This window comes from Oryctolagus cuniculus, chromosome 7 (assembly GCF_964237555.1).
Source record: "Oryctolagus cuniculus chromosome 7, mOryCun1.1, whole genome shotgun sequence".
NCBI lineage: Eukaryota > Metazoa > Chordata > Mammalia > Lagomorpha > Leporidae > Oryctolagus > Oryctolagus cuniculus.
In genome coordinates this window covers 137168478-137183123 of record NC_091438.1, presented here as the reverse complement: position 1 = coordinate 137183123, position 14646 = coordinate 137168478, and the positions used below count along the sequence as shown (strand labels likewise).

Genomic DNA, 14646 nt, shown 5'->3' with positions numbered 1-14646 from the left:
CGTCTGAGAACGGAAGCCACCTCTCGTCTGTGTGAGAAGGCTGCGAGCGTGGACTGCGTGTCCCGGACACGGAACCCACTTTGCCAGCAGCGACTCTGCCAGAGCTGAGGAGGAGACGGGCCTGGCGCTTTCCCTCCTCGTCCGCCCAAACCCAGCTCCGTCTTGGAGCCGTGCTGCAGAGGGCGTGTGGCCGCACACGCTGCTCGGGCGTCCACGAGCTGTTAAACGGAGTAGCCTCCTTCGGGGGTGAGGTCCCCAGGCTCATGTGTGACCGCAGAGGAGAGCGCTCTTCCACCCACGGGTTCACCCCCAAGGCTGAACTGGGAGCCACAAGGCATCCTGATGTCCCACAGGGGCGCAGGGGCCCCAGTCTCTGGGCCATCTGCCGCTGCCTTCCCAGGCGCATGAGCAGAAGGCGAGCAGCGGAGACTGGAACTGCCCCTAAGGAGACGCGTGCTCCAAGCGGCGGCTCAGCCTGCTGCGCACACCAGTGCCGCGGGCGGCTGCTGAAGGTCTTGGTGCGCAGCCCAGGAGCAGCAGGGGTGGCCCAAGCACTTGGGTTCCTGTCGCCCACAGGGACACTGGATTGTTTGGGCTCCTGACTTGGGCCTGGCCCAGCCCTGGCCATTGGGGCCTTTAGCGGGCTGAACCAACGAATGGAAGTGCTCGCTTTCCAACTGCCTTTCAGATAAAAAAAGCAAAGGAAAACAAAGCCTTAAGGGGAAGGTGAGGAGGACCCTGCAGGGGTGCTTTCTGTCTGCACCGGGAGTTGGCGGAGACACTGGTCAGGCCCGACCTTGCCACGAGTGGCCACTTCGGGCTGTTCCTTGTTGGTATCCTCGTGCCACGCAGCACATGGCGGATTTTCCTGTTCCAGTAGCACCAGCACACTGGGTCTGCCCTGCCCAGGCCTCTGTGGGGAGGCACAGGAGTGGGCAGCCCAGGTCCTGGGAATCTGGCGCATTAGGAAGCTACCGCCCGCACCCCACCCACCACAGACTGGAGGTGAGGGAGGGGGAGTTAGAGCTGCGGCCCTCAAACCGGGCAGTACTCATCGTGCAGGAGCCCAGGGCCCCGCTGTGTGGACTGAGGGCTTCTGGGCACGCACCTGCTGTTTCCAGAGGGCGTGGACCTCGTCAGCACCTTCACTTACCAGATTAGCCAAGGGAAGCTGGGAGCGGGAGCAGCAGTGTTCCGATGGCACCAACAGGAAGACCGAAGCTGCAGCTTCCAGCCCCGTGGTACTGCGTTTCCTGTGAGCTGAGACAGACAAGGATTTCCTCTCCTGGCCTCCTAGGAAATCAGACTTGGCAAGGGAAGAGGAGAGTCTGGCAAGCTAAGGCCCCAGGACTCGGCAGGATCTTGGGAGGGTGGCGTTGGGGATGACAAGGGTTGTCGTGAGCCCTGACAGCCTGGCTCCCCTAAGCAGCTCCCCAGTCAGCCGCCAAGCGCCGAGCCTGGAAAGCGGAACTGGTTCCTACTTGGTGCCATGGAGCAGGGGCAGGCGAAGTAGGGGATGAGAAGTTACTTATTTCACCTTCACACTGAGAGAAACACGTCCCCTTCAGTGGGCTGTGGCTGAGATAAACAAGACACAGAAGTGAGGCCTGGTGGCCACGAGAAGCCTCCTGCGGGCCAGGGACCAGGACCTCGCGGCAGCCCCCAGAGCACCCCAAGGCAGCAGGCGCCCAGGGCCGCCACCGTCGCCGCCTGCTTCAGCTCCGTCCAGGCCAGCTGCCATGTGGCCACTCTGTCCCAGGCGCCCTTCACCGAGCCCAGCCCCGTGGCTGTTTGGGCACGGGTGCACCCCTGGACTGCCACAGTCCTTACCCAGAGGGGACCCCGTGGCACTGCACGTGTGCGTTTTGGCTGCGGGTTCTTGGAGTAGGCTTCCGGATGTTAGGGAGGCAGGCTGCCCGCTCCCACTCGAGACCTGCTGAGTGAGACCCAGCGACCCCGTGCTGGCATGGGAGGGCTGTGCTGCTGCCTGGCCCATCACCCTCTGTGGGCCCACTGTGCCTGACCCCGCCCCTCGCTTCCTCAAGCACCCAAGACCACCCAGCCCTCCTGCTCCTCCGCACGCCAGTGCTGTGTGAACAGTCACAGGGAGCGCATCGGGGCACGCGGCCCCCTGAGACTGGCCTGGGAGCCCAGGGAAGAGAGGTGGCCAGAAACCGCACAGGCCACACAGACCCGAGGGCGCTGGCTCCAGCGCTGGGAGAACATGGACTGACTTTACTTTAAAGTGTTCATAAAAGATATGGGAGGGATGGACCAAACTCTCCTCTAAGGAGGTAACAAGGCACAGGGCACAGCAGGGCCCCACCCATCCCCGAGCAACAGGTGGGGGCCAGGGTGGAGCCTAAGGCGTGGTGTCAAGCAGTGTAGGCAGGCACACAATTCAATAGCTGTTTAATCATCTCACGACAACAGTAGTGCAGTAGTAGAAATTGTTTCTCTTTAGAAAGTCACTCCCCCAAGCTCCCAGTGCTCAACACGCAGACACCTCAGTGGAGGAGCCAAGGGGCTCTGATCTGGGGGCGCAGTCTCCAAGTCGAGGTTGCCCAGTGTGCAGCCGAGAGCCCTGCGAGGAGCTGATGCCCACATGCGAAGGCCCGGGGAGCAGACAGTCAGTGGCACAGGGCCACGGCGGGCAGTCACACATATGCCCCCCGTGTCGCCGCCGTGGGTCTCCTGTAGTCTCAGGCCGGGAGCAGGGGTTCAGTCCTGCAGCAGCAAGTGCTGGCCAGAGGAGAGCGGGTGGCCCCCCGCCAGGCCCCGCAGCCAGGATCCCTCTCCCCTGAGCCAGTCTCCCCCACCCCAGCCAGACAGGAGCTGGGTCTGCAGGGCGCCAGCAGCAGTGCTGAGCACAGGGGGTGCACCTGCTCCCCACCAGTGACAGGGCGTGCTCCGTGCCAGGGGGCAGGGCCGGGGCTCTGCTCGGTCCGGTGCCCGGGCGTGTGCGGTGCCCTGGGAGCAGCCTCGGCTGGCAATGTCTGCCTTCGGGCAGGGGCAGTTCTGCCACAAAACGGGAGGCCCTGAGGTGTGGACGTGTTGGGGTGTCGGGGCCTACGGGGCAGGTTTAGAGACAAGCTCTCCTTCACAGCTTCGTTCAGGGTTCCTGGAGAGCGTGTGGGTTCAAGTACCAGCAATTCCGGTGGGGGTTGGGGTGGAGTGGCCAGCAGGCGCTGGGCCATGGCGCTGCCAATGCCTACCCTGAGGACACAGACCAGGTGGCTACAAGACCTCCTCTCGAGGACTCCTGGTCTTCAGTGGGGTCTGTCCGTTGGGCACAGAGCCATTCTGGCCATGCAGGAGCTTGCCCTTCTCTCGGTCTGGCCACGTGAAGATGGCGTCATCGCTGTCCAGCTCGGACTCGGAGTGCATCAGGCTGCTGCTCAGCACTGGGCCTTTCTGTTTGATGCCTGCAAGGAAGACGAGGAGACCTGGCGTCAGGGGCCAACGCGTCTGCCCTGCACCTTCCAGCAGTCTGGGCAGGCGCCAAGGCACAGGGAAAGTCACAGGCCTTGGGAGCTGGCCTCCCTCCTTTCTTAAAAAGGTGACCAGGCAGGTGGGCACTTGGCACGGTAGTTAGAAGCTGCTCGGGACGCCCACATCCTGTATCGCAGGGCCCGGTTCAAGTCTCGGCTCCTCAGCTTCCGGTAACTTCCTGCGAATGCACACCCTGGGAGGCAGCAGCTGATGGCGCAAGCGCCCAGGGCCTGCCCCTCACGTGGGAGACCCAGATTGAGTTCCAGGCTCCTGGTTTGGGCCTGGCCCAGCCCTGGCTGTTGCAGGCATTTGGGGAGTCATCTAGTGAAGGGAAGGTCACTGTTCTGATGGCCATCTCTTACGTTTTCACATAAAACAACGCCACAGTGGCCGCGTGAGGCGCATGTGACCCAGGCAACGTGATCTAGCGAGTCACGCAGCCGTCACTCCCCAGGACACTGAAGAGGTCGAGGGGTTCGCGGCCGTTCTCTTCCGCCCGCCTTAAAGGCACAGTTCGCACGTTCGGGGCTCCTCAGGCTGAGGACACCCAGACGCTGACTGCACCTGTCACCCGGAACCACCCCCTCCCGCGGGGTACAGCACAGGCTGGGGCTCCGGCAAGGAGCCTGCACGGCCCCGGCCCTGTCCGTACAGTTCTGGGACAGGCCTGTGCAGCCATCTGCCCCAGTCTCAGGATGGCAGAATACCAGGCCACAGAAGAGCAGGGGCAGCCTGGGGCTGTCCGATGGGGTGGGGACAGTGACAAGTGTGCGAACCAGGCCAGGTGCATGGAACCCCACCCAGTTCTCCCAGTGTGCACTAGCAGCCTCTTGGCCAGAGCTGCAAAGGAGGAACCACACAGGAAGAGGGGCTCCTCCTGGCTCCCCAAGGCCCTCCCACCACTCGCTCCTGCTCGCTCGGCCTGTGGCACTGAGCACCCTTCAGCACATCTGACAGAAAATGGAGAGGGGCCGGCGCTGTGGGCTAGTGGATGAAGCCTCCGTCTGTGATATGCAGTACCAGCGTGAGTGCTGGCTGCTCCACTTCCAATCCAGCCCCTGCCAATGGGCCTAGTAAAGCCGCGGAGAATGGCCGAAGGGCTTGGGCCCCTGCACCCCTGTGGGAGACCCACATGGAGTTCTAGGCTCCTGGCTTCGGTCTGGCGCAGTCCCAGCTGGTATGGCCGTCTGGGGAGTGAACCAGCAGACTGAAGTGCACTCTCGCTCGCTCTCGCTCTCCCCCTCTCTCATGCTGCCTTCCAAATAAATAAGTTTAAAAAAAGAAAACTGAAAGAACTCAACGCCTGTCACCAGTGTGCGCCACAAATAAACACATCCCCACACACGACTTAGCCATGCGCATGACAGCGCGGACACTGCTTACTCCTCACCAGCCTGGGGCAGTACCTGTGACCGGGGGAGGTGGGAACAGCACTGGAAGCACAAAAGGGGCTCTGGGCGGCGATTCTGCGGGGGTGTTCACTGTGAAAACCCAGCAAGCGACGTTGCTGCTTTTCTGTTCAGATCAGGCTGAACCCCATTAAAAGGGCCATTCTTACAAGGCAAAAGAAAAATCAAGCATCAGTAATTTCATTTGGTTCAACCTGAAATACTTGAACAGAATGTTTTGAATGTCTTGAAAATATCGATAGAAAAGAAAAACCAAACCAAACCAACCCAAAACAAGGCCGCTGAGTGTCAGCAACACGCCCCCTGCCGGCTGCTCCACACTGCATGCCTTCACTTCCCACGACAGGGGACAGGGTCCCGAGTCCTGAGCTCGTCCTGTTAGTGACCAGGCCGTATCCACAGAGCCCAGAGAGCGGGCTGCCCAGTGCTCCCCGCCTCCCTGCTGGGCTGCGCCCCTCGGAACAGCCCTCTCCCACAGCGCCTGCTCACTGCCTGCCCACAGGACCTGGCCAGGACCCCCCACCCAGGACACCTCTGCCCTTGTCCTGCTTCTCCATTTTCACTGCTCAGCTTTAGCAAGGGCTCTGAAACATCCTGAGCCTCTGCCTGCCCCCCGCCCTCACTCACTGTCCACTCTGGCCCTGGTGACCGGAGTGACCCTGTGGCAGCAGCATGGCTGATGGGTCTCCCGAGTTCCTCACCCTGCTACAGGGACATGACCCACTTCTGGGGTGTGACCCTCACCAGCGGGAAGGAGATTCCCCCGTCTACACTTGCAGTCCGGACTGTTCTGCTGAGTTCAGTTTAACTCATCTACTCTAACCCAAACACCGCCCCCAGGTCCTGATGCTGTCAATGGTGCCGTCATCTTCTCTCCTGGCGGAAGTCAGCCTTCACTCTCCTGCCCCTCCGCCTCACTGACACCACACTACTTCCCCCATCACTACCTCCTCCTCCAGCCACTGCAAAAATCCCCTTGCTGGCCTCCCTGCCTAAGAAGGCTTTGTGGTTTCCCAAGCCAGCACCTTCAAGACATCACATCTCATCAGCATCAGGACAAAGGACTGCCTGCTCAGCCGATTTTCCGAATTTTCCACAATCGGCCCCATCAACCCTCCAGCCTCATGTCCTCAACTCCCTCTGTAACTCCTAAACCACACACTGGCCTTCTGCACCTCCTCTCCAGCCGTTCCAGCCCAAGCAGAAGCTTGGGAGCCGCCCCTCACGTCTCCTTTCCTCTCTCCCCACTTGGCCAACACATCACAGCCTCATCAAGTCTTCCTCCAGCATGTCTGGACTGCCCCTCGTCTGCCTATCTCCCCACCCTCTCCCACAGGCACATCTTGTCCCGTCTCCCTCTCCCACGGGCATATCTTGTCCCGTCTCCTTCTCCCACAGGCACATCTTGTCCCGTCTCCTTCTCCCACAGGCACATCTTGTCCTGTCTCCTTTCGCTCCTCCTGCCGTCTGCAGTCCTTCACACATCAGCCACAGGTCTCTTTTTAAAAACACAAATCCAATCCAGGCTGGTGCTGTGGTGTGCTAGGCTCAGCCTCCTCCTGTGACACCGGCATCCCCTATGAGTGGGATCCAGTTCAGTCTCAGCTGCTCAACTTCTGATCCAGCTCCCAGCTATATGGCCTGGGAAAGCAGTGGACGATGGCCCAAGTCCTTGGGCCCCTGCACCTGCATGGGAGATTGGGGAGAGGCTCCTGGCTCCTGGTTCAGATTAGCCCAGCTCCAGCCATCACGGCCATTTGGGGAGTGAACCAGCAGATGGAAGACCTCTTTCTCTTTCTCTCTCTCCAACTGTAACTCTGCCTCTCAAGTAAATATTTAAAAAATATATATATATATATATAAAATATGTATATATAAATGTAAATCAAGTCACACCATCCACCCCTGAACAAACGGCCGCTGGCTCCCACTGCTCTCAGAGGAACTGTGGGCGAGGTGCCCGCTCACCCTTGCGGCCTCAGGCCACTCTGCCCCGGCTCACAGACGTGCTCCGCTCCTTCCAGCAGCTGGGCCTCCCCTGACTTTGCTACTCTGCCCACAGTGCAATTTCCTGGAGTCTCTGCCTGCCTCACTCCTTAAGCATAATTCATAAAGCCCTTCCGCTGTCATGTTTCATGTATGTGTGAGTGTATTTTGTGGGGAGCAGCCCGGACTAGACTGAGTTACTGGAATTAAGACTTATTCTATGCATCTGCTCTCCCACAATATGGCGCTGGGAGAGAAGTAAACAGCTTCTGCACAGCTGCCTCCAGTTCAACTAATAAACTGTAGGACCTGCTCCTGATTGGAGAGCAGTGTACTCGGCGTGTGGGCAGCCGAGTTAGGATTGGCGGAGGAGGACTATAAAGGAGGAGAGAGACGGCATGCATCAGGAACATCTATGGGGAACATCTAAGGGAACCCGTGCAGCCCCCGAGAAAACCGGCCGGCGGTGTGCCGCTCCCCTGCGGAAGTGGGGAATGTGGCCAGGGGGAACTGCCCTTCCACGGAGGTGGAAGGGATAGTAGCCAACCCGGGAAGAACCAGCAGCAAACCCGGGGAGGGCCGAGCAGACGAAAGAACAGCGCAGGGTCCTGTGTTGCTCCTCCACGAAGAGGGGGAGCGACATAATGGTGCCGTGACTCGGATATGAAGCCTAGGCAGGGCTTAGTGTCGTTCCTCCACGAAGAGGGGGAGCGACATAATGGTGCCGTGACTCGGATAGGAAACCTAGGACGGATATGAAACTTAGGAGGGAAGAAACGGGAAGAAGGGGAAAATATCGGAGAGAGAGACTAGCAAACAGCCTAGGGAAAAGCCGGACGAAAAAGGAGCCGGAAGAAGCTATTGAAAGCCTAGGCATAGACTCAGATACGGACTACGGGGGGAAGCTGGGAGAAATCTCTAAGGGCGAAAGCGAAAGTGAAAGCTAGAACAAACAGACTCGGACGCGGACTGTGGGGAGAGGCCAGGAGAAATGAGGGAGGAATATCGTTGGAGGAAAGCTTGGGGAAACATACCGGGTAGAGAAAAATGTTAGGGAAATTGAAGCCGCGGGGGGCAGGCCGAGGCGGAAACGGAAGCCACTTTGGGGTTCTCAAGTTAGCCCGGGAATAGGGGGCGAAAAGTTGAAACCAGAAGCTGAAACGTGAGCCTGGTTGGGATCCGTCTGATTAGCCCGGGGAGCAAAGGACGGGAAGCCAAACCGTGGGGCGGAGACGTACGCTGGGTTGAATTCGCCAGGCTAGCCCGGGGAACTTAGATTGAATGCTAGTGGCGGACACGTAAGCTACGCTGTGTTACTCGCGGAAGCCGCCGCGTGCAGAGAGAGCACGGGGCGTGAATAGATAGGGAACGGGGCTGGCGTAGGCCGTGGTGCAGACGCAAAGGGCGTGGAGACCGCGGAGCGCGCGAAGCCAAGCCGCGCAAAGCCGGGAAGCTGCGCAGATGAAAGAGGCACGGGCTGAAGCAGCTCAGCTGGGAAGCCGCCGAGAAGTAGCCTCGGGGCGGGCAGCGGGAAGCTGCGGGGATAAGAGAAACAAAAGTTTGGAAGTGGAGTGAGAGAAATGGGAATGTTGGCAGACAGAAGTAAAATGGGAGAAATAGGAATGCCCGGAGATAGAGAAATAGAAAGGCCTCCCCTCAACATGGCAACGAGAAAGTTTGGATTCGGTCTGCCTGATTAAGTGAGGCGATGAGCACCTGGGCGGCTAGCAGCTTATGCGCCGCAGGTCACCGAAGACAGGCACGAATTAACATCAGTAAGGCTTCCCCCACAATACAACAATTAGGAGGCTTGGATTCGGTCTGCCTGATTAAGGCGGTAAGCGCCAGCAAGCAGCTCGACCAGAGTGTGAGCCGCAGGTCACCGAACACAGGCACGCATCAGCGCCTAAAAACCTCCTCACAACATGGCGAAGAGAGGACCCGGATTCGGTTTGCCTGATTATAGGACTTGTAAGAGCCTGTGGCAACTCTAGCAAGTAGAGCAGAGTGTGTGCCGCGGGACACCGAAGACAGGCGCGTATCAACGTCAAAAATAAAAAGAAAGGGGGATCTGTGGGGAGCAGCCCGGACTAGACTGAGTTACTGGAATTAAGACTTATTCTATGCATCTGCTCTCCCACAATATGGCGCTGGGAGAGAAGTAAACAGCTTCTGCACAGCTGCCTCCAGTTCAACTAATAAACTGTAGGACCTGCTCCTGATTGGAGAGCAGCGTACTCGGCGTGTGGGCAGCCGAGTTAGGATTGGCGGAGGAGGACTATAAAGGAGGAGAGAGACGGCATGCATCAGGAACATCTATGGGGAACATCTAAGGGAACCCGTGCAGCCCCCGAGAAAACCGGCCGGCGGTGTGCCGCTCCCCTGCGGAAGTGGGGAATGTGGCCAGGGGGAACTACCCTTCCACGGAGGTGGAAGGGATAGTAGCCAACCCGGGAAGAACCAGCAGCAAACCCGGGGAGGGCCGAGCAGACGAAAGAACAGCGCAGGGTCCTGTGTTGCTCCTCCACGAAGAGGGGGAGCGACATATTTAATGTCGCTGACACACGCTACACAAGAGCAGAGTCTGTTGTTCTCAAGGAGGGAGCAGAGTGGGGCCAGGGCCTGCACGCAGTGGTCTCGCGCTGCATTCACAGATGAATGAGGGGCAGTCCTGTCCTCGAGGCTTCACTGACTTCACTGGTAAGACGTCAGACAGACACCTAACGCATCACTACAGCGTGAGACCAAGGCCGAGCCCGAGGCGGGTAAAGAGCGAGTGCAGAACTCCCGGAGGGTAGGGGCGCGGGTCCGAAGGAGCTTCCTGTGCAGAGACCGAGTTCTCGGGAGAGGGAAATCAGCAGAAACAAACATCCCAGAAAAGCCCAAGGCCGCATGGGAGACCCAGAAGAAGGTCCTGGCTCCTGGCTTTGGATCGGCACAGCTCCAGCCACTGAGGCCAACTGGGGAGTGAACCAGTGGATGGAAGACACCTCTCTCTCTCTCTCTCTCTCTCTCTCTCTGCCTCTGCCTCTGCCTCTCTGTAACTCTCCCTTTCAAAATAAAATAAATATTTTTAAAAAAGAGGAGGGGATTCCAAGATGGTAGAGTAGGGAGGGAGCTTAATGCTCTAGTCTGAGAAAAGATAGTTTAAAAAAACTGGGGAGAAGGCAGTCTCAGGAAGAGTTACAGAGAAAATGGCAGAGGAAACTACCTAAATTAAAGGGACACAGCAGACCTACATGGAAAAATCTTCCATGTTCATGGATTGGAAGAATCAATATCATCAAAATGTCCATTCTTCTGAAAGCAATTTACAGATTCAATGTGATACCAATCAAAATACCAAAGACATTCTTCTCAGATCTAGAAAAAAAATGATGCTGAAATTCATATGGAGGCACAGGAGACCTCGAATAGCTAAAGCAATCTTATACCACAAAACCAAAGCTAGAGGCTTCACAGTACTAGATTTCAAGACATACTACAAGGCAGTTATAATCAAAACAGCCTGGTACTGGTACAAAAACAGACCAATGGAACAGAACAGAAACACCAGAAATCAATCCAAACATCTACAACCAACTTATATTTGACCAAGGAGCTAACACCAATCCCTGGAGCAAGGACAGTCTCTTCCACAAATGGTGTTGGGAAAACTGGATTTCCACAGGCAGGGTGTGAAGCAGGACCCCTACCCTGTGCCTTACAAAAAAATCCATTCAACATGGATTAAAGGTCTAAATGATGATTTGAGCTGCCCTTGTTTTGACTGTCGAGAACAGTTTCATTTTTTTTTTCATCTTTTTTTCTTCATTCTATTTGTTGAACACTTAACATAGAATTAATCATACGTGTATAAAGTCAATTGAAAATAGATCTTAGGGCCGGCGCCGCGGCTCACTAGGCTAATCCTCTGCCTGTGGCGCCGGCACACCGTGTTCTAGTCCTGGTCGGGGCGCCGGATTCTGTCCCGGTTGCCCCTCTTCCAGGCCAGCTCTCTGCTGTGGCCCGGGAGTGCAGTGGAGGATGGCCCAAGTGCTTGGGCCCTGCACCCCATGGGAGACCAGGAGAAGCACCTGGCTCCTGCCTTCAGATCAGCGCAGTGTGCTGGCCACAGCACACTGGCCGTGGCGGCCATTGGAGGGTGAACCAACGGCAAAAAGGAAGACCTTTCTCTCTGTCTCTCTCTCTCACTGTCCATTCTGCCTGTAAAAAAAATAAAATAAAAATAAATTAAAAATAAATAAATAAATAAAATATTAAGAAAAAAAAAAAAAAAGATGACCCTGGCACTGTGTGGGCACAGCCTGCACACACCTGCGCCTCTGGGCCTTCATCCTCAGGATGTCTGTGCTGAGCGCTCTGCTTTTCTGGGACTCCCTGAAGCCCCCGGCCACAGGGACACTACCTGAGCTGCAGGGAAGTGCAGGGGCAGAGCCTCTGCAGAGGCGCCTTTGCTTCCTTTCTAGGTTCCGCTTCTGTGAGGGCAGGGCCTGGGCTGAGGACACTGTGTCCACAGCCTCTCCCCAAAACAAAGTTTTCAGGACCGGAGAGACTTTCCCAACTACTTGCTCCCATAAGCAGACTGATGCCTGTCCTGTGGCATCCTTGATGGTGGGAACCCCACCACGTGTCTGAGCCCAGTAAGGGAGAGAGGCCACTGCCTGTCCCATTTCCCCCAGCCCCGCCGCCCCAAGTCATCTCAGTGCTTGTGCAGCAGGAAATCCCTGCAGTGGGAGGCAGGCTTCAGTTGAGCCCAATGCACCTGCTCACCTGACGGAGGCTGGGGACACACTGGCGCGAGGAAGACAGGAGGGGAAGGCTGGCAGAAGAGGAAGTGAGCCGGCAGTTGCTGCCTGTGCTCCTGTCACTGTCATCAGGCATGAGAGACCAGGGCCCCAGAACCCGGGTGAGAAACCAAGAAGGAGCAAGCAAAGGAAAGCAGGAGGCCTGGCCCCCTGCAAACTGACGGGGCACTGAACAGGGACCCCTGGAGCCAGCCTGTTCTGTGCCTGAGTCCTGCAAGCCAGGGTGAATGCAGCCCTGCCCCCCAAGCAAGGGAACAACACGTTTTCCCAGCACAGATGGAGGCAACCCCACGAGGAGGACCGCAGGCAGAGCTCCCAGTGTCCAGGGCCCTACCTGCTCGGGAGGTCGGCTTCAGCTCCAGGCTCTCCTGATCAGTGGCATCCAGGATCTTGTACCTGCTTTTCCTCTTGGGTTTTCCTTTTTGCCTAAAAAACATAATTCCCACCCTGCTTGAGAAAGTGGTTCCATGTGAGACTCAGGATGAGGGCCAGATGCACAAGCAGCTGTCTCGGGCTGCCCAGTGGGAGGAGGGGTCTCTGCACTTCTCCGTCAGGGAAGGCAGCACCTGGGATTTGCCCTTCAATCCTGGGGAAAGGCAAGGGAACTGTGACCATCTCAGTACAAACTGACCGCTCCACCGCGGCACAGGCGGTCAGAGCCATCAGAATGTAAAGTGGGGCAGGTATTTGGCCTAGCGGTTAAGACGCCACTTAGGCCACCCACGCCCCGTGAGAGCGCTGGGGTTCAGCCTCCGGCTCCTGCTCCTCAGTGACGTTCTACTGGTGCAGAGCCCAGGAGGCGACAGTGATGTCTCAAGTGACTGGGTTCCTGCCACCCACATGAGAGGCGTGGGTTGAGTTTTTGGCTCTTGGCTTTGTTCCCGGTCCAGTCCCAGTCATTGTGGGCATTTCAGGAGTGAACCAGCAGATGTGAGTGCTCTCTCTAGAGCTATGTCTCTCTCTGCCTTTTTTATTTTATTTTATTTTATTTTTGGACAGGCAGAGTGGACAGTGAGAGAGAGAAAGGTCTTCCTTCCGTTGGTTCACCCCCCAAATGGCTGCCACGGCCAGCGTGCTGCGCAGATCTGAAGCAGGAGCCAGGTGCTTCTCCTGGTCTCCCATGGGGTGCAGGGCCCAAGCACCTGGGCCATCCTCCACTGCCCTCCCAGGCCACAGCAGAGAGCTGGCCTGGAAGAGGAGCAACTGGGACAGAATCCGGCGCCCCGACCGGGACTAGAACCCGGTGTGCTGGCGCCACAGGAGGAGGATTAGCCTAGTGAGCCATGGCGCCGGCCTCTCTGCCTTTCAAATAAGTAAATTAGAGAGAGAGAGAGTAAAGAAAACAAAACCTTCTGCTTGAGGGGGTGTGAGAAGGTACCCATTAGCCCAACCAAATCCTAAGTGGTGATTGTCTTCAGCTGGTGGACATCTGCCTTCATTCTTTTAATTTTCTAAGCTGTCTGGGAGATTATACTGCAGGGCGAATCCTGGCCCTGTCACTTACCAACTTTGTCCTTGGACAGGTGATACAATTTTGCTAAGCCGAAGCTCTCTCATCTATAAAACGGGAAAAGGTGCTGTGCACTAATAAACAAGGCGCTGGGGCCAGTGCTGTGGCGTAGTGGGTAAAGCCGCAGCCTGCAGTGCTGGCATCCCATACAGGGCCCAGCTCGAGACCCCGCTGCTAACTTCTGATCCAGCTCTCTGCTATGGCCTAGGAAAGCAGTAGAAAATGTCTTAAGTCCTTGTGCTCTTGCACCCATGTGGGAGACCCAGAAGAAGCTCCTGGCTCCTGGCTTCAGATCAGCACAGCTCTGGCCATTGCAGCCATCTTGGGAGTGAATCAGCAGATGGAAGACCTCTCTGTCTCTCTCTCTCTCTGCCTCTCTGTAACTCTGCCTTTCAAATAAATAAATCTTAAAAAAAAAAAAAAAAAAAAGTGTTACTGTGGCACACAGCAGACACAGAAACCACACTATCATCAATGATGAAAAAGACAGGGCCAGGTAAAGCCACCACCTGCAGTGCTGGCATCCCATACAGGCACCGACCGGTTCAAGTCCTGGCTGCTCTACTGCCGATTCAACTCCTTGCTGATAACCTGGGAAAGCAGTACAAGGTGGCCCAAGTCCTTGGGCCCCTGCACCCTACACGGGAGGCTCAGAAGAAGCTCCTGGCTTCAGATTGGCCCACTCCCAGCCATTGTGGCCATTTGGGGAGTAAACCAGAGGATGGAAGACCTCTCTCTCTCTCTGCCTCTCTATAACTCTGCATTTCAAATAAATAAATATATTTTAAAAACATTATACAGATTAGCTTGTCCTATGAATTTCACATTAAACAAAAAAAGAAGGAAGAAAATGTTGTAGCTGTTAACTGAACTACTGTCCAAGTAGATAGGAAGGCTCAAATGAGACACTAGGACAGCTCATCCTCAGGAACCCAGGCCCTCGCTCGCCAGTGTGAGAAGCGTGAGCCCGCGCTCCTGCAGAGCGGAAGGCAGACACAGAACGCCTGTGGCTGTGCTGAGTGTGCAGCGTGCAAGGACACACACCTTAGAGAGCTGACCCAGGCCCTGCTGCTCACTGTGGCCCCAGACATGGTTCCCAGGTGGCCACAAACCACAGTGGAGACAGCCACGGGACTGCAGGATGTGCTTCTGGCCTTGGCAGTGTTGAAGTGGAAAAACTTGCCAGTCCATGTCTTGGGTACAGGATGGGGGTAGTGTCCAAACCAACCCTAACTTTGACTGGGGACCAGCACAGTCAGTCCATGTGGACGGGGCTAACGACCTCATAGATGGATTCCACAGGAGAGCCATCTTACCTCTTGCAGCAGCAGATCATGGTCCAAGACAGGATTCCCAAGGCAACGATGATGACAAAGGTGGCGATGATAACATACAGCACGCTCCACTCTGCCAGGAAAACCATCGAGGGCCGGGCAAGAGG

General features: G+C 56.8%; 1 protein-coding gene across 4 annotated transcripts in view; it reads right to left on the bottom strand.

Annotated features, from left to right (window-relative positions):
* Window positions 1-2395: 2395 nt before the first annotated feature.
* KIAA0319L (KIAA0319 like) overlaps window positions 2396-14646 on the bottom strand; it is a 121862-nt gene continuing 109611 nt past the window's right edge. For all 4 annotated transcript variants that reach the window (XM_051832163.2, XM_070078775.1, XM_070078774.1 and 1 more), the window contains exons 19-21: window positions 14522-14612; window positions 12030-12121; window positions 2396-3425 (exon numbers count right to left, since the gene is read on the bottom strand). In XM_051832163.2, coding sequence (XP_051688123.1) covers window positions 3238-3425; window positions 12030-12121; window positions 14522-14612 — 371 coding nt within the window. In that variant the 3' untranslated portion in view covers window positions 2396-3237. The remainder of the gene's footprint in view (window positions 3426-12029; window positions 12122-14521; window positions 14613-14646) is intronic.